Genomic DNA, 20,511 nt, shown 5'->3' with positions numbered 1-20,511 from the left:
AATATTATTGCACAAATAGGCTGTTCTCTTCCTCCCCCCTGTGGTTTTTTTTTTAATCTCTTTGGGATATTGCTGGGGCATTGCTGAACCTCAGTTTTATAGCCCTTTGGGCATAGTTCCAAATAGCTCTCCAGAGTGGTTGAATCAGTTCACAACTCCACCAGCAATGTAGCAACGTCCCAATTTTCCCACATCTTCTCCAACATTTTATCATTTTCCTTTTCTGTCTCATTAGCTAATGTGATTAGGTGTGAGGTAGTACCTCAGAGTTGTTTTAATTTGCATTTCTCTAATCAATAATGATTTAGAGCATTTTTTTCACATGACCATAGATAACTTTGATTCTTTAATCTGAAAACTTCATATCCTTTGACCATGTCTCAATTGGGAAGTGTCTTATGTTCCTATAAATTTGAATCAATTTCCTTCCTTACTCCTCTAATTTGTTTGTGAGGTAACTTGTATGTTGTATGATTTGAGAAATGAGGCCTTTAGCAGAGATACTTACTATAAGACTGTTTCCCAACTCTCTTCTTTCTTTCTTGGCTGCATTTGCTTCCAATTTTGCTACAAGAGGAGCTGCTGTACATATAGGATTTTTTCCTCTTTCTTTTATCTCTTTGGGACATAGGCCTAGTATTTCTGGGGCACAGGGTATGCGCAGCTGAGTGACTTCTTCAGAGTAGCTCCAGATTGTTTTCCAGAAGAGCTGGATCAGTTCATAGCTCTACCAGCATAGCCTCTTCTACCACTGACATTTTCTGCTTTTTGTCATCTTTGCCATCCTGATCAGTTGGAATCTCACAGTGTTGCTTTAATTTGCATTTTTCTAGTTGTGATTTGTAGCATTTTCCCCTTTGTTAGTAATAGCTTAGAATTCTTCCTTTGAGAAATGCTTTTTTATATCCTTTGACTACTTCCCTGGGGAATGACTGTCACATATTTGAATCACTTTGTTATATATCTTGAATATCAGATATTCATCAGAGATATTTGCTGCAAAGTTTTCCCCCTCAGCTGTTTCCTAATTTTAACGAAAATTAATTTTTTGTGCAAAAACTTATTAACTTTAAGTAATTAAAATTATCCATTTTATCTTCTATGGTCTTATCTATCCCTTGTTCATCATGAACTCTTACTCTGTCTATAATTGTGATATATATTTCTTTCCTTACTCCTTCAATTTGTTTGTGAGGTAACCTGTTGTATTTAAGTCATATATCCATTTGGAGCCAGTTGTGGTACGCTATGTGAGATGTCATTCTAAATTCAGTTTCTCCCAGGATGCTTTCTAGTTTTCCAGTTATTGGGACTAATTGATTACTAAGTCCTTGCCCAGGTAGTTAGGATTCTTTGGGTTTATTGAGCACTGTGCTGCCATGTGCATTTGTTCCCATTTATTGTGTACCTAATTTGTCCCAGTGATTGACTTTTTTGTTTTTACCAGTATCAAATAGTTTTGATATTTTCTATATAGTTCTCACCTATTCACACCTTTTCAATTGAAATTACAAAGTGTCAATGTGTATGTTGATTTAATTTGGAAAGTATTGTCAAGTTCTTCATAAAATTTCTCTATTTACTTCTTACTTCTTAAACCCATGTTATTGTGTAAGCTGCAATTATTTTACTAGTGGGGTGTTTGTGTGTGTGTGTGTGTATGTGTGTGTATATAAGATCACATTATATTATATAATATATAACATAGATATGTATATGTGGATAGATAGATAGATAGATATTTACAATAAATACTACAGTGCATGTTGACCAAATGTCTTGTGAAAATATTTTCTGTTGCCTTTGGGCATATGATAAAGCCAATTCTGCCTACTCTTTTCTTTGCCTTTCCAAATCTTCTTTCCATTTAACTTTTTGTTTTTCTTTTCATAAAGTGTCAAAACTGATATGATTCAGTTCTTCTAGGAGGACTTATTGGTCCTTGGACAAAGATTTTACATTTAGAATGTTAATTGCCAAATTAAAGTTGATAGAGAGTCTAAAAATTGTGTAATTCTTAGCACCATCTGCTATGTTTTTTGCGACTCTTGTCTCTGCTGCTGCAGAAACGGAAGAGGGATGCACATGACAAGAGACCATTTTGTATTTTTCTTTGTTTTGTTGGTTACCATGGTCAAAAATTTAATCAAATGGTTAACCTTCTGGTAATGGTCCTCCATACTTAGCTAGATGAGTCTTCAGAAAACAGACTTTTTATGTTCCCACAATCATATGCAAAGCCTTTCTAGCATGATAGATCCTCACTGGATCATCACCACACCATGATGAAATATCAACCTGAACTTTGTATAGAAGCTTCCTAGAGAAGTTTAATAATTTAAAAGTTTTCATAGTAAGAAAGTTGAGAGATCCCAGAAATTGTCAGCTAGAAAAGTCTTACTCTCATAGCCAAGCAGAGAGACATGGTAACCAAGGGCAACATCAGGGTATAAACTTACTTGCAAAATACTGTAGAAAAGGATGATAGGAGATTGTGTCACCTCCCTGTTAAGGAGAAAGAAAGTCTGAAGAGATATTGCTGTTAAATAAAGTTGAGCCAGTATATTGATGAAAATTGGAGGCAAACAAATTGCCACAACATGGTACAGGTCTGTTGGCATTGCTGTAATGTTCTAATCTGTGTTAACTGTTGAAATACCACATTTGGAATTTTACTTGGTGTACAAGGTGAGGAAGTGGCAATTCCTCTTAAGATGAGGTCAGATGCAGTGACTGTTACTGACCAAATACATACAGAGGAAATCTGGCCAGAAGGTAGCACAATTAAAGAATAACTTAGAGATCAATATACAATATTGAGATAAGGGAAGATTTTTTTAAAAAGAAAAATGATCACACAGAAGGTATTGTTTTTCTTTCACTAAAAAAAAAGGGTTTCCAGCACCAACAACTACTAATCCATATCTCAAATCTATAACATCTTTCTGAGAATGTTTAGTTATAAATATGATTAATGTAATTAATTATTGTAATATAAATTATAGCTAGTTATGTACATGTGGTTATAATATAACAACAGTTATATGATATAACTTACAGTTAATTATCTAGACATAGTTATTTTATTTATACATATAATAAATTATAGTTAGCTATGTAATATAATAACTTATAGTTAATTAAAATATAACTTAGAGTTGCTTACATATGTAGTTATTCATGTATAGTTATTATATCAATATAGTTATTTACTATAATTTAATAACTTATGGTTAGTTTGCATATATCATTTTATTTACATATAGTTAGTTATGATATAATAACTTATAGTTAGTTATTTACATATATAGCTTCAAGAATATCTCTGAACAAAACATTTTTTTTAAAAAAAATTAGGGTTAAGTAACTTACCCAAGGTTACACGGCCAGTTATTTTGTGTGGGTATTAAATATCTGAGGCTGGAACCGATCCCGGGTCCTCCACTCTTACTCACTATGCCACCTAGCCGGCCCTGAACAAAACATTTTCACAGAGGATTTTCTATAGGAGATCTGATCTTTATAATTTAGCAACTGACTCAAAAGTTACATATAAATTCATATTAAATATGTATTTTACATTAGTCATGTTGTAAAGGGAATTTATAACCAATGGAGTGAACCATGAGAAAGAGGAAACAAAATATAACAAAGAAGAGAAAGAGCAAATAGTATGCTTCTATCTGCATTCAGACTCCAGAATTCTTTTTCTGGATAGTGATAGCATTTTCCATCATGAACCTTTTGGAGTTGTTTTAGGACCTTGCACTGCTGAGAAGAACCAAGTCTATCAAAATTAGTCATTGTACAATGTGGCTGTAACTGTACAATGTTCTCTTGGTTCTGCTTCCCTCACTTAGCATTAGTTCATATAAGTTTTTCCAGGTTTTTCTGAAGTCTGCCTGTCCATCATTTCTTATAGCACAATAGTATTCCATTATATTCATATGCCACAACTTGTTTAGCCATTCCCTAGTTGATGAACATCCCCTCAATTTCTAATTCTTTGCCACCACAGAAGGAACTGCTATAAATATTTTTGTACATGTGGGTCCTTTTCACATTTTTATGATCTCTTTGGGATACAGCCCTGGAAGTGATATTGCTGGGTCAAAGGGTATGCACATTTTATAACCCTTTGAGCTATAAATCGCATTCAAATTCCTCTCCAAAATGGTTGGATCAGTTCACAATTCCACCAACAATGTATTAGTGTTCTAATTTTCCCATATCTTCGCCAGTATTTATAGGGTTTTTTTTCATGTTAGCCAATCTGATAGGTGTGATGTGGCATCTAAGAGTTGTTTTGATTTGCATTTTTCTAATCAATAGTGATTTAGAACATTTCTTCATATGACTATAGATATCTTTAATTTCTTCCTCTGAAAACTGCCTGTTCATATCCTTTGATCATTTATCAATTGGGGCATGACTTGTATTCTTATAAATTTGACTCAGTTCTCTATATATTTTATAAATGAAGTCTTTATCAGAGATACTGGTTGTAAAATTTCTTTCCCAGTTTTCTACTTCCCACCTAGTATGAACTTTTTAAAAAATATCTTACTAGCAAAATACTCAGATAAAGCTAAAATTATATAAAATTTTTTCTGATGGATGTGATCATGGTGTTGACTTTGTTCCCTGATCTCCTGAGTATTAAAATCAAATGGGGCAAAAAAACAGGGAATTACAGAAGATGTCCTATGCAGAGCCCAAATAGAAGAATGGTCTCCTGCCAGTGGCGAGACTCTTTAAATACTTCTGTTTGCAAATGAAATTGTCCTAATTTCATCAAACCCTGGAAGACTGCAAAGTATTCTGTGGGAGAGATTGATTTATCTGTCCCCATTGGAAATATGAAATGGGTTAAAACCATTATATCCCACACTATCACATGAAGCTAGATATGCAGTTAGTCCATGGATTTCCATCTCTGTATCTGTCTCTTGGACATAGGTACTGGAGATGGATAATGAGTTGGGCCCCAAATTCCTTAGGAGTAAGTAGAGGACTGGTTTGTGCTTGAGGAATTCATAGGATCATAGTATTTAGAGCTTGAAGGGACCTTGGAAAATTTTTATTCAAGCCATTTTGTTTCACGAGTTAGGAAATCAAAGTCTAGATAGGGTAACTAATTTGCCCAAGGTTATACTGGTAATAAGTAGTGGGCAGGATTAATTTTCATTCAGTGCTTTCACTGAGCCTTAACTACCTACTGCTTCAAAAGCTTGACTCTTTGACACTAAGATTCTCCTGGGGATCCTAAGTGACTGTTTATCATGAAACACCAGTCTCTGAAATATCAAAATATAGGGAATACAAGGGACAATAGGAAGAGACTGGTTGGATTTATGTAGCCTGAAGCATGTTACCAATGATGAATATTGCTCATGAAATGTAGCATAAAATTTTTTCATGGAGAGTTAACACCAGAAAGAGAGATGGGCTGGTCATGATGTGAGAATAAAAGATAGCCTGAATGTTGCAGTGATATTACCAAGATAATAAAAGAACCAGATAAAGACCTTTAGTTCATTGGGTGACTGTACTTTATAGAGGATTTATGGAAAGATCCCCCCCCCCCAAATCATATAGAATGAAAAGACATGGGAGGTTGTGATCTGCCCAAGGGGAGGAAGTAACCACATTTTGGAAACCTGGGCTTCATCAAAGTATTTCAATAAACTATTTTTAGGACCTAGTTGTGATGCTACTTAAGGAATAGGATACAGCCTCAGGAGGAGCCACAAACTACACCTGGATGGACAAATGAAGAACAAAGACCAGAACTGGGTTGGTCTTTGGCAAATTGAATTTATAAGACAGATTCTTATCTTCAGGTGAGGTCATCATGATATACAAATTGATCAGGTCAAGGAAAGACAACTTTGTGTAACAGGGTAGAGAGCTGACTATAAAACCAGTAAACCTGGGTTTGAAATCCTACTTCTAACAAAGGCTGGCAGTGTGTCTCTGGGTAAGTTACTTAACTTCTCAATACTCCCAGGTAGCTCTGTGTTCTGTAGAGGTGCTGATTAGCATTGCAAGAGAAAATTCCTTACTTGGAGCTAACTTAAGTGATGAAATTAGAGATATAATTTAAAACAAGCAAAGAAAATATAGGGCATTTCTGTATTTGTTTCGTGTGCCTAAATCTTATGTTCCCAATGAGACTGCAAGTTTCTTATATATTTCATTGCTTAGTCAAGTGCTAGACATATAGTATGTATTCTCTAGTATTGTTCAGTTCAACCCCAGAAATACAGTTTTAATTCCTTCAAATATGTATCTATGTGTATATATAAAATTGTAAAGATATATGTGTGTGTATTTATCTATCTATATCTATCTATATCTATAGTAACTTCAAGTTAAACTGTGTTTATAGGAGAAGTAACAATTAATATAATGTTGATAGAAAATGCCGTAGTGACTAGGTAAGAATCAATTGAAATTATACCTAAATTGCTTATATACAAATGTGTGTTGAATCTAAGATGCTGCTAAGTACTGGAAAATATTTGGTTTTCCTTAGCAAGTTGGATAGTTCCCTGTTTTATTGTTTATGTTGTTAATCTGTTTTAATCATACTTTTTTTCAAAGATGATACAAAGGTAAATTTCAATGCAGTTGGAATGGTCATGAATACAGAATTAGGATTATAAGCATTTTTGTTTTCCTGCCAAAGGTTTTGCTGGAGTATTAACAGTTATATTTTCATTAATGTTATAAACCCTTCATGAATTTCCTTAAAATTTAAAAATCTATCTTGGAAAACAAAGGTTGTATGTATTATTATAACTGGTAGAAAACCAAAAGCCTAACTTAGATTAAATACTTATTTTATGTGCAAATTGGTTTGTCCCCATGTCTAAATTGATTGAATTTGATAGTTATATCTCTGTAGTATAGACCTATCCTGAATATCTGATCAGATTACAAGAAGGTGGAAAGTAGTTTGTTGTGCCTATTATGATCGTGTTTAAAACCATGGAATTTTGTAACATTTGTTGAATGGATGAATTATTTAATCAATATCCTTTTTTAAAAATTTAATTTTTTTTTCTTTTTGGAGAGCAATTGGGGTCAAGTAACTTGTCCAAAGTCACTCAGCTAGTAAGTGTGTCAAGTGTCTGAGGTCAGATTTGAACTCAGGTCCTCCTGACTCCAGGGCTGGTGCTCTATTCACTGTGCCACCTAGCCTCTCCAAAATTTAATTTTTTTAATAAACTAAAATCTATTTTCCTTTCCTCCTACCTCCTCCCTCCCATTTAAAAAAAGGCCCAAAGAGCAAAAACAAAACCCTTGTAACTAATAAGTATAGTCCAACAAAACAAATTCTCTCATTGGCCATGTCCAAAAATATCTGTCTCAGTTCGCACCTGGAGTCTATCACCTCACTGTCAGGAGGTGGGGAACATGTTTCATCATTGCATTAATATCCTTTGTAATAAGCACAGGGCATTCCTCTTCCCCAATCTTGGGATTAGCAGCTGTCAACAGATAAAACTTTAAAATAGATTTAGTTGCAGGAGTGAAAATTGAGCCAGATATTTCATGGGTCTTGTCACCTGCAATGAAAAAAGAAATACAGCTTTTTAAGAGAATGAGATGTTTGAAGATGATTTTTTTTTTAAATCTCCAGGAATAGCAATGCCCAAATATAAAAAAAAAGCAACAACCAAACACTTGAATTATATTTTTGTGAAGTATATCAGATATCTAAATTGAATGTGGATGTTTTCATAAAAATTTTTAATTGAAAGGCAACCTGAAATGTATTCTAACTCTTCTATCAACATTCCGCTCTGCTCCCTCATCATGTGGAGGTGACCCTGGGCTCTCTCCCTACCATGCTGGTGGAGTGCAAGCTTGGGCATTTTCTAGGAATCTGAAAGGGCTTTGAGTATACGTCTGGTGAAGAATTGTGTATGTCTTGTTTGAGGACCAGCTGAACTAAGTTTGGAAAGGACTGGTGCCAGGGTGGCTGCCAAAGAATGCATTTAATTTTTTTAAGCTTCAGAAACTCTTGAAGATTATCTACTAAATTGTAGGGAGCTTTTAGTCAGTCAGTCAGTACACATTTATTAAGTCTGTGGGCTAAGCTGGGGATAAAGATGTAAAAAAGACTTTCCTTGCCCTCAAGGAGCTTCCAATCTAATAGAGAAATACAACACACAAAAGGAAGTTGAATGGAGTTGGGAGGAGAAGGTAACCCCACCTTTCTCCCCCCCCCCCTTCCCACAGAGATAGGATGAAGAAATCCATAGAAGTCCAAAAACCTGCAGAGTCAGGTGGGAAACAAAGAGATGGTTCTCTTGAGCCTACTTGTTAAATGGAGGTTTTGGAGTTCATGACTGATCCCTTGAATTGGAGGGACAGAAAATACTGATGTGGTGTGAAAACCAAGGAGTCATGAAATATCATATAGCCATGTTATTCAAATATTGACATATATGCATGCTATATGGATATCTACACATATATACATGTGTACAAGTAGAAAATAGCCACATATGGTGGCTATTTAGATACATATTATACATACATTTATATACACGTATACATACATACATACATATATACCTATTGTAATGGTAATGGTAATTTGAAGATCTTCCCAGCTTTGAAAATAAACTCTGCCCCTTAATAGGCTGAATGTAATTACATTGAACCTGTGGTAAGAGTTTGCTGAAGGATAGAACAGAGCCCAGGTATATTTATCATGACTGCTGGCACTGTGAATATTGCATTGGCACTACAATATATTTATATACATATGCATGATTTATATACATATATAAGTATACAAATTGTAGTAAGAAAGATATCCACTAGCACCATATTCCAAATCCACATTTTAGAGAAATTGGAATTTGAATGCGTATCTGTTGAGAGAAATAGAGACTTCAGAGGATTATTTTTTTTTATGTGCATAAGGGCCCAAGGTCATCAGTTACCTACCGTGTTTCCCCGATAATAAGACCTATCCAGAAAATAAGCCCTCCCCTTACTGTGTAAGATTCCTCTAAAATAAGCCCTCCCCCGAAAATAAGCCCTATTGAGATTGCTACTGTAGTGAAGGTGATCCCCTGCTAAATTATGGTACCCTCTGTATGCACCGTCCCCCCCCCCCCGGTGAAATGCACGCTGCGCTCCGAGCTGCATCCAATCAGAGCTGCAGCAGTGAGCGCATCATCCTGTTCTTCCCCAGTGATTTGCTTATTGAATAAAGGTACATTTTTTTGTTCACATTTACCTGTTTATTAAAATTGCTGTCAATGTTCATTAAAATAAGCCCTCCCCTGAAAATAAGCCCTCTGGTGTTTTTCTGTCCAAAAAAAATAATAAGACAGTGTCTTATTATCGGGGAAACACGGTATTGCCTTAGGCAATTGATGTCTCAAAATTAATTGATTAATTAATTTTTTGGGGAGGGGGAAGGTAGGGCAATTGGGGTTAAGTGACTTGCCCAAGGTCACACGGCTAGTTTTTTTGGTCTGAGGCCGGATTTGAAATCAGGTCCTCCTGACTCCAGGGCTGATGCTCAATTTACTATGCCACCTAGCCGCCCCTCAAAATTAATTTATTAATTCATTATTAATTTCTCTTTTCTCATCAGATAACTTTTTTTTCTGGACTTTTCATTTAGGATCATAAATATATTGAGTTTGGTTGCCTTTAATTTTAATTTTTGGAAATATAGCTTAGGTAGGTGGCAAAGGGAATAGAGTGTTGAGCTAAGAAGGAAGACCCAAGTTTAAATCTTAACTCAGACACTTAACTAGCCATGTGGTCTTGGGTCTAACCTCTTTGTGCCTTAATTTTCTCATCTGTAAAATAAAGTAGTTGAACTTTGTGGCTTCCAAGATCTCTCCAAGATCCAAATCTGTAATCCTGTGAATTAAAGACTTTCAGGCAACTCATGAAATTATTTTACTATTATGTTTTGGTGGTGGTTTCTATGCTAGTATCTCTATAATGGTCTTCTCTAATATCTTGTAACTTTGTTGTTCAGTAATTCAGTCAGCAAAGTTACTGGAGTGGTTTGCCATTCCCTTCTTCACTGTATTCCCATTTTATAGATGAGGGACTGAGTGACTTGCCCAGGGTCACACAGCGAGCAAGTGTCTGAGTCTAGATTTGAACTTAGATGTTCCTGACTCCAGTACTGGTGTTCTATCTACTGTATCTCCTAGACAATTAGCATAAATTTTGATATCTGTACTGTAATTTTGGAGAGCTTTTTCTTCTGAGATTGACTTAGTCAAATACTTAACTCTTTCTGAACTGGGGCTTTCTTTAGACTTAAGTAGAAGGTTTTATTAGAGAAGGAAACAGAAACCATTCCAGTATCTTTGTCAGGAAAACCCTCAAATGGAGTCCTGAAGAGTCAAACATGACTGAAAAATAACTGAACAAAACAATCAAGTTCTACACGATTATTAAATTGTCATTATGTCTTTCTTTTCAGAGTTCTGTGCCCGAAGTAAAAGATTTGCTTTAAAAAAAAAAGAAAAAGGAAAAGGATTGCTTCATCTGAAGTAAAAAACCAGTGGTTGACTCTCTGCTCAGTTTCCAAGAGTTTTCTAAGATGGAACCCATAACATTTACAGCCAAGAAATATGCATTTCCTAGTGAGATCTCAATAGACTTCAGCCTTCAGCTGGTGGGCTCGTTGTCTGTACATTCTTTGACCACCATGCCCATGTTGCCTTGGGTAGTAGCAGAGGTGCGAAGACTCAGTATGCAGTCCTCCAAAAAAGAGACTGTAGTCAACCAAATCCGGCTCTGTGTTTCTCCTGCCTGCCTGAAGTGTGAACCCGACCCAGGGAAGAGTCAGCAGTGGGATCCACTGATCTGTTCCAGCATTTTTGAATATAAGCCCCAGCAGGTCCACAAACTGATTCATAACAGCCATGATCCAAGTTACTTTGCTTGTCTGATTAAGGAAGATGCAGCAAGCCAGCAGAGTATCTGCTATGTTTTCAAGGCTGATGATCAAACTAAAGTAAGTGGAGGTGGGGGGTGCAATCAGGTTTGTTGCATAGGGATGTTGGAAACTATCAAACAAGGACAAGACTGAAAATGGGGAGGCCTCGCATTTGCACACGTACGAGTTATTTTGGTAGTTTAGGGATTCTGTGGACATTTGCATTGTCTCGAATGGCTTGTCTACAAGAGAATAGAATGTTATGAGTTCAGACCTTTGGAGCTATTACACAGGGGAACCTTTCCTAATTGTAATTGGGCCGTTTGGAGGGCAATCAGTAGGGCTGTGAATTGGGATTGTTTTCAACCCTAGCAATAGTTCTGGATTTCAATCTGTCTCCTGTTGTTGTTTGTCCTTCATTTTGCAATGAGGACTGATGACGTCATGGGGTGATGTCTTGACTTGTGAATGACTTGTATTTAAGTGAGGTGAAGTTTCATAAACTTGTCAGCCTCACTCTCTCTTCCAGAGTCACTGAAATCCAGCGGCAAGACAAAAGGCAGGATGACTGATGACTGCCCCTTGTAGGTAAAGAAGGAAGGATAGAGAAATTTGGGAGTTGAGCCAGGGTTTGACTGTGCCAATGGATGGGGATACTGGGAAATTAGGTTTGGCCAGGGCCCTGAGGTGGGCCCATCCTGTTAATTTGGGGCTTAACTGGGGCTGGGGAATTTTAACTCTGTAATTTAGATGTACTTTTCTTTGTGGCATCTAAACACAGCAGAAACCTGAGTTCAATGCTTCTCTGCACTTGTTAGCTGTGTGACTTTGGAAAGATTCCTTCTGCTCCTAAGGAGAGGCAAAAGAAGAAGAGACGATAAAGAAGGAGGAGGTATTTAAGAGCTTGGCAAGACAGGAATGAGAGTGGAGGAGTCTGGGGAAGACAGGGGAGAAATAGAGGAAATAGTGGGAAATGAACAGACATACTGGAGAAATAGAGGAAAGTGGGGAGGTGGCACGGGGGAAGGGACAGGGTTAGTACTCTGTTGGTCTTTCCATATTCTTGCCTCACTCCTTCTCCAGGCCCTGTGTATTACTTCTCTTTTCTCCTCCATTACTCCATTGCCATGAGTCTTCTCATGGATGCGAAGTTTGGTTCACACAGTCTGTTGTTTCTTCTTTGGGATTAATACTGAAGCCAAATCCATGCATATTAATTACATGGTTACTATTCTATTTTCAAGGTGAGGCGGGAAGGGGAAAGACCTATTAAGCACCTACTATGTGCTAGGCTTATGTTAAGTGTTTTATAAATATTATCTTATATGATTCCTTGAAACAACTCTGGGAAAGAGATGCTATTATTATCCCCATTTTACAGTTGAGGAAACTGGGATAGGTAGAGGTTAAGTGACTTGCCCAGGGTCACATAGCTAGTATGTATCTGAGGCCAGATTTGAACTTCGGTCTTCCTGACTCCAGGCCCAGCACTCTATCTGTTACCCCACCTAGCTGCCTCATAAAGAATAATAACTGAGACTAATGGAACTTGTATAAAACTTAAAAGTTTGCAATGTACTCTATATACATTATCTCATTTGAATTCTTTCACAACCCAATGACTTATGTACTTTAAGTATTATTAGGTATAGATGCAGGAGGCCAAGTGACTTGCTCATAGTCACACAACTTTTAAAGCTGGAGGTAGGATTAGAACCCAGGATTTTGTGTCTCTGAGTCTGACATTTTTGTCACTTGGGAACAAGAGTCCTGATTACAATCCTATAAAATGGGTCTAATACTACTACCAACTTTTTTTTCTGGGTTTTTCTGAGGAAAGTGCTTTGTAAACCTTAAAAGGCTTCACTATAAAATTGTGAGCTTTATGTAATAGTGAGATTTCTTGTCTGGTTCTCTGTGGATCACTAGCACCTTGATTTAGAACTGAAAGGTCTTTAAATGACTCCCAGGTCTAAATCTGTGGTTTAGTCCAACCCCCTCCCATTATAGATGAGGAAAGGGATGCCCAGAGATGTTTAAATGACTTGCCCAAAGTCCAACAGGTAACTGGCTGAAACCCTGGTCTGTTTATTTCAAATCTAGCATTCTTTCCAGAATAACACACTGCCCCCTACGGTCCCTGACCTGGGAAGGTAGGGTAGGTGACCAGGGACAAGGAATACAATTTGGGTCCTATTCTTGTAGCAGGGTTCCCCATTGTCAGGTTTGTCTCTTGTGTGTCGGTGGAGGAGGAAAATTCATCCTTCTGGGGACTCTTTGGTGATGACCCAAAAGCCACTGGATTCTGTATCGAGGGTTGTGCACAGGTAATAGCAGTGTGAATGCAAACTAAGGCCAGGGTGAAAGATAGAGAGAAAATACTGCCACAGGCTCTCAGGGCATGCTGGAGCCTGCTTATTTATTGTGGTGTGAGGTGTGAGCATCTATCTACACCTTGGCTACAAAACAGGGCTTGAGTTATTGTTTTGATGATTGTCTAGACTTTAGAAAGTGCTGGAGAAAATGTCATTCATTCATAAAAGTGTTTACTGAGTACATTTTTTCACCTTGAGAAACTCCTGTTAAACATTTATCAGCTCACTCCTGGATAGTCTACTAACCCCTCCCTTGGTCCTAGGGAAGAAAACTGTGCCTCAGACAGATTACTTTTATTTTATTCTCCTGAGGCTCAGCTTTAGAGAGTGACTAAGAGTTATTTGGGTAAGCTGAGAAGAGCATGGTACTTGGAATCAAAAGACTGGGTTTGGCTTGGCTCTGACATTTACTACTGACATGACCTTAGGCAAGACTATTTCCCTTGATGAGTCAAAACTGCCTCATCTTTGAAATGAGGGGGTTGGACTTTTCCTAGGATGACCTCTTACTGGAGACGCTGTAGAGAGGATTCTTGTAAAGGTAGGGGTTGGCTTAGATGGCCTCTGAAGGCCCCTCTGACAATGAAATTCTGTAATTTTTATAAGATTAGTAATATTAAGGGTCAAGTCCATTTGAGTTGGTCAAATAATTCATTTTATGGAGATCTAAGTTGTACCTTTACCCTTTACCAGGTCCTTTAAGGTACCTGCCCTTTATTCCTTTAAGCATTTCATCTTATGTCTGTGAAATATACTATCCACTTAACAATTAATACTTCATTTAAGACAGTTCATTAGATATTATATGCTAATTGCAAAAGTGGATCAGCAAGTGGCATATTAGGCAGGGTATAGACCCCCGAGGAAGAGCTGAGTTAAAATCTGGCCTCAGATTCTTTTTCTGTGAATAATCAGTTTCTTTTGATATTAATACAAGGTACATCATCTTGCTTGTTATGCCCATACTTGTGGCTCCCAAATATTCTCAAATCTCTAGGACATGTGATCAATACCATTATTATTATATGTTCTGATCTTACCTGGAGGGATTTACTCACACTTGTCACTTCATTTTAATTGGATTTTGGTTGACAATACTTTTGTTTATTAATTTCCATATTGCTTCACATTTATGCCAATTTTAAATATAACCCAATTATTTAATCATTTTTGATAGGTCTTGCATTCATCTGCATATCTTACTCATTAGTTGTGTTTGTTAGTTTATTATTTTTCTTTAATGTGGTAATGCCTGGAAAAAAAAAATCATATTGAGTGAATAACTCTTCTTTCTCAGTAGGATTTGCCTTAAGAACAAAGGGCCTAATTTTCAGATATCTTTATTTTTCTGGCATTCTGCATTTAGTCTTATTTTTTTCATTTTATTTTTATTTTAAAAATTGTTTTTAAATTTAATTTAATTTTATTTTCAGTTTTGAATTCTCTCCCTCCTTCTCCCCTACCCCTACCTATTGAAAAGGAAAGAAAAAAAAACCTGTTAGGAATCCATATAGTCATGCCAAAAAAATTCCCATGTTAGTTATGTCCACAAAAAAAAAAGAAAGGAAGAGAAGAAAATGTGTTTCAGTCTGCACTCTGAATCAATTAAATGCTGTCTGAATGTGGATAACTTGTTTCATCATGAGTCTTTTGGAACTGTGGTTGGTCATTATGTTGATTCCTAAATCTTTCAGATTTGATTATCTTTACAATATTACTGTTTCAATTTAGTCTTCAAAATTGTAATGCCTCTGGCATTTCCTTATTAGTTACCACATTTATTATCATAGTGATAGAAGCATAAGAGAATTTTGTGTATATATAAAAATATGGTTTATGTAACTATGTCTATGGATTCATGGGATATTCTTTCTGTATAAAACCCTTTTTGAGGGTTCTTAACCTCACCTTGACTTATTATGTCAAGTTTGGTTTGGGGCTATGACTCAGAGAAATATTACAGGGAACAGTATATCAGGGTCAGGTAATCAGCACTGTAGACCATGAAGTTCAGTTGCTTGGTGTAAAGGTTGGCAAGGATTCTACTTTTCATCTATAAAAAGAATGTCTAGGACTGGATGAACTCTAAAGCATTTATTGTGAAGTTTAGGCCCATGAGACAGCATTGCATGGTTTATTTTTGACACTGGGTTATAAATCTGAGGTCTTCATCAGCATCTGCCTTATAATAGACATTATTTTGGAAAGCTTTAAAAAGTTGGTATTTGCTTCATAAAAATTGCATATGTGGCATTTCATTTTCACTAAGTGCCTTATATATGCTTTTTATTAGTAGTACTTGCCTCTTTTCTTTTAAAGTCTGAAGAACTGATTCAAATGTATACCTGACCTTTAAAATTTATTTGCATTTAAGGATATTTTTTTGGAATAGTTCTGAAATATTTAGCAAAATACTTAAGAAATGCTCTTTGAAATAGCATTTTGTAACATCAATCTTATGGTTACTCTATAATTTTAGCCTTTCTTTGATATACCTCAGTGTTTCTTATTTTTTATGAAGAACACTTTAATGATGTTGTATTTCTGAAATATCATGTACTTTATGTTACATGAGGCTGATCATGACATGTGTATAGTATGAGAGGCGATGCTGAAGCAAGGGTTTGGCCTGAGTCAGGAGACACTGCAATGGGTAGAACTTTGGATTTGGAATCAGGAAAACCTAATTTCAAATCCTACCTCATATAATTGCTACCTATGTGATTTAGAGCCAGTCATTTACAGTCTGCCTTACTTTCTTCATCTATGAAGTGGGAATAATAACAACGCTAGCACCTAGCTCACAGGATTATTGTAAGGATCAAATGAAATTACACTTTAAAGGGTTTTGTAAACCTTAAACATGCTATAAATGCTGTTATTATTTCTACTCATAAATATCCCTTGATTTATAAAACTGATACATTTTTGAAAAGTTACAGATAAAATTGATTACAATAAGCCTTATTTTACCATTAACTTAAGATTATAAAGTTGGAGAAAAACTTTTATCTTTAAAAATCCAAGTGAACTGTGCTATAAACTTCATCCTGGGAAGAAGTATGTAAAATAAAGGGGTCCTTGGGTTATTTGGTGTTACAGATATTTTAAAAAAAGGTTACCCCCTGTAATGGGAATAGGAATTTGAAGATCTCCCCTAGCCCTTACTAGACCTAGGTGGGAGTTTGAAGACCTCCCCTGCTTTGAAAGTAAACTCTGCCCCCTAATAGGCTGAATGTAATTACATGGAGCCTGTGATGGAGGAAATTTGCTGAAGAGAAGCAGAGCCCACAGGAAGCTGGGAATCAGAGCTAGCCAGACGATTTGGGGAGAGAAAACATTCAGGCTTGGAGTCAGATAAGCTGTGTGTAGATATTGATCTTGTATTGGTTTGTGGGAAGGCTGAAGGATGCTGTGGCTCTCAGGGTTATTATGGCTTCTGAATATCTTTGGTACTATGATGGAATAGGCTCACTGGTTTTGGAATTTGGTTTTCTGGTATCTAACTAAATCCTTCAGACCTATCCTCTACCTGGAGAATCTGGTATATTTTGCAATCGAATGTCATGTGATACTTATAGTCACAGTCTTTATCATGATCGTGGGCACTGTAAATATTGCATTGGCTCTACACTGCCTTGCAGGAGTTATGGTTCTCATGAATATTTTGCTTCTAGAACTCTTATTATAGCCATTTAAAATCCAATAATTAACCAAACATTTATTAAATTCCTGTTATATGAAAGGTTCTATGTGACACAGAGACAAATTCTTCATGGAAGGATTTGATGGAGGGACCAAGCATATACACTGAAAAATAAATCCAAGGCAATTTGAGGAGAGAGACAACTAGGGGTTTGGGGGTGGATCAGGCCCTGAAGAACAATAAGAATGCTGAGAGTTGAGGAAGAAGTAAGTATATTCCAGGCAAGGGGGACACATTTTGTGGAGGTGGGAGATAGAATAATAAATTCAGGGACCAGCCACTGGTTCATTGTGGCTGGCATGAAGAAAAATGATATGAAATACAACTAGATAGGAGCTGGATTATAGGAGCTTGAATACCAGTCTGAGGAGTTTGCTTTTTATTCTAGAGGTAATAGGAAGCCAGTCAAGGTTTCTGAGTAGAAGAGTGAAATAGTAAGACTATGTGCCTTAAGGAGATTATTTTGGGAACTGTGGGGAGGATGGATTGGAAATGAGAAGAGATGGTAAAGTGTGATGTGATGGAAGATGTGATGGAAGAGGACCTGAGATGCTATAGGATGCAAATGACTAAGAAAAAAAATAAATTGTATAACTATATACTGTAATTGTTAGAAAATCAGATGAAGCCCAGGAATCCTTCAACAGGGTCCCTTGAAAACTGTATCCAGGTGGATCAAGATGTTCTTTAAGTCGACATCTGTTTGAGCCTCTATCCATTATATTATCTCAAAGTTAAATTAGTTTTAATACATGGAATTATCAGTAAAGAATACTAAATAATAAAACAGAATACCAAATTAAATAACAAGGAGAAAATCCCTATCAAACACACAAGGGAACACTTACCCATAGATTCTAGAGCCACCATGGGAAAGGGAATACTTATAGCCCAGAAAACTCACAGGGTTCTGCTCTAGCTGTCTTTGAATCTCTTCCTATTCTTTCCCTGTAGAGCAGTCACTATCTTTGACTACTTCCCTAAATTATGATTTGTTCAGCAGTTTTTTCTTGGACATTGTAGATGTTTATAGACCTCTTGGTGAGCCAGTCCAGGACCTTAGGGCTTGATCCATTCTTTTATGGAGCAGACCTGGGGCTACATACCTAGTCAGCACTTGAAGAGTCCCTGAGGGTCAAATGTGTCTTTTACTTCCTCCTCAGTGGAAACTCCTGGGGAAGGGAGAGGTTTTGCTCTGTAATAATTAGATTTGGATGCATAAATTCCTTTGTGTAATACTGGAGGAATGAGGTAGAGCTGGTAACTTTTGTCTTGTTTTCTAGAAGTTATAGAAGTTGCTTCCCTCTTTAACAAATTAATAGATTTTAAAAAAGTTTTTGGCCATGTTTAAAATCAAATGGATTAAAAAAAATAAAATTAAAAAGAATTTAAAAAAAGAAAGATGATACTTTCTAGAGGTTCAAATGCATTTCAGGGCAGCTAGGTGGTGCAGTGAATAGAGCACTGGCCCTGGAGTCAAGAGGACCTGGGTTCAGATCCGGCTTCAGACACTTAACACAAAAACTAGCCGTGTGACCTTGGGCAAGTCACTTAACCCCAATTACCCTCCAAAAAAGCAAAAAAAAAAATTAAATGGATTTTGTGGTTAACCCTGATATTACCTATGAATTAACCAAAAAATTCAGTTATTCAGAACACCTTCCCATCTACCAACCCACACCATATCTTGGCATTCAGGTTAATCAAAGTTTTTATTGAAGTTTAATTTTGAATTTATACAGTAAACAAAGTAGATCAGAGGACCTTGAAGAGAAAGGTCTTAGAAGAACTATGATTTTTAAAAAAAATCTTTTTAAAATTTACATCTTTAGTTTTATATCGCCATCATTTGTGAATATAAACCTGCCCTTCCTCTACTCAGCAAGCAATCCATTTTAACAATTTTTTTTAATTTCAGCAAAACCAATCTATATCTACTAAGTATGATGTTTTATATATATATATATACACATATATATAATGTTACAGTATTGTTTTAATGAGATGGTAGGTGTGGTTATTGTTTGGGGCCAGATCCCTCCATAGCTGTAGGGCATTTTATTAAGAAATGTAATCTGCTGTAGACTGTGTGATTCACTCAGTAAGATGAATAAACAATACCTTACATGGCTGTTGGACTCTTCATGAGAGCTAATACCTCTTGCCTCTTACTATTTGGCTTGAGTCCATGGATCAGTCCTTAGATTTCCGCTCTGGGCATGTGTCTTTACCTCTTCAATGCTTCTCAGGCCGATTGATCTCTTTGGGAATGACTCTGACTTTGTACCAACCTGTGGCACTGTGTGTGTCTTGGTAAACTTGTGCACAGTTCACCCTGTTGCAGCTACTTGCCCCACCATACTCTGGTCTCAAATGGCAACTTAGAGGCCTTGGCTTTCATTATCATAGTAATGATAATGGTAGACACAGAGTGTTTTTGTGATTTACTGAAGTTGTCTCAGTTACTAAGAAGAGCCTGGCCCTGACCAGGATCCAGGTCTTCTGATGCAGAATTCTTTCTATCAAGTCATTCTTGCTTTGATTTTACTTGCTAAGGAAAACTTATGTATGATTTCTTGTTGTCCACAATGAGATATATTATGCTGGAAAGCTGAATCAGATGTTTAAATCTTTGAGATCTGTAGATGGAAGCGGCACCTCAGTGACAATATTTTTCAACCCCCTTATTTCATAAATGAGGAAGACTAGGGAGGTTGAATTGCCCAAGGTCAAACAGCTAATAAAAGTCAGATTTGGTCCCATGAGGATTCTTCCTACTACATGAAATTGAATCTAGATTTTAAAAAACATTTTACTTGTAGACTCTACCCTAGGGCAGATGGTACATACATGGTTAAATAATTTTCTTTGTAGTTAATTAATAGCATGGGTGGCAATTTTCCTTTATCAGATAAATGTTTCCAATTTATAAGATTTTCTTAGACCATTTTGTTCTGGGCAAATTAAAGTGGAGAGGGGCAGTGATTATTCAGGTCATTTAAGTTCTAAAATGTGCTATTGAGGGGGAAAAAGTTCTTTCAATAAGACAACTTATCTGGGCATTCATTATTGGTCAGGTTGCTGTAACAGTTGCTCAGATTGGCTGAGATCCTAAAGTAACCATCTGATTATTTTGTCATTGCAACTATGGTGTTTAATCTCAAACAAAAGATAATATTTAATTGAATGAAGAGTCATAACATGATTTGTAACCTGAAGAAAATTGGGGACATGTTGAGAATGCAAATGAATAAATGTCACAGATATGTTATTAGTTTGTGAGTGCCCTGTCTAAACTTGATTTAGAACACTGGAATTCTAAAATTTCTTGCTGTCACTTTTTCTCCGACTGTCATTAGGATCGTCTTAAGGATTTTAAAGCAATCAGGGTTAAGTAACTTGCTCAAGGTTACACGGCCAGGTGTTTCTGGGTGGGTGCTAAAGTGTCTGAGCCCAGGATTCGATCCCCAGGTCATCCTGACACTGGAGCCGGT

General features: G+C 36.5%; 1 protein-coding gene across 6 annotated transcripts in view; it reads left to right on the top strand.

The window, feature by feature from the left end:
* TBC1D1 (TBC1 domain family member 1) overlaps window positions 1-20,511 on the top strand; it is a 318,238-nt gene that overhangs the window by 16,840 nt on the left and 280,887 nt on the right. For all 6 annotated transcript variants that reach the window (XM_069068580.1, XM_069068572.1, XM_069068589.1 and 3 more), the window contains exon 2: window positions 10,478-11,014. In XM_069068580.1, coding sequence (XP_068924681.1) covers window positions 10,598-11,014 — 417 coding nt within the window. In that variant the 5' untranslated portion in view covers window positions 10,478-10,597. The remainder of the gene's footprint in view (window positions 1-10,477; window positions 11,015-20,511) is intronic.

This window comes from Petaurus breviceps, unplaced genomic scaffold (assembly GCF_028583685.1).
Source record: "Petaurus breviceps papuanus isolate PSGF00001 unplaced genomic scaffold, PetGlider_PUasm1.0 140, whole genome shotgun sequence".
In the NCBI taxonomy this organism is placed as follows: Eukaryota; Metazoa; Chordata; class Mammalia; order Diprotodontia; family Petauridae; genus Petaurus; species Petaurus breviceps.
The sequence above is the reverse complement of the archived record's forward strand: the minus strand, read 5'-3'. Positions and strand labels throughout refer to the sequence as shown.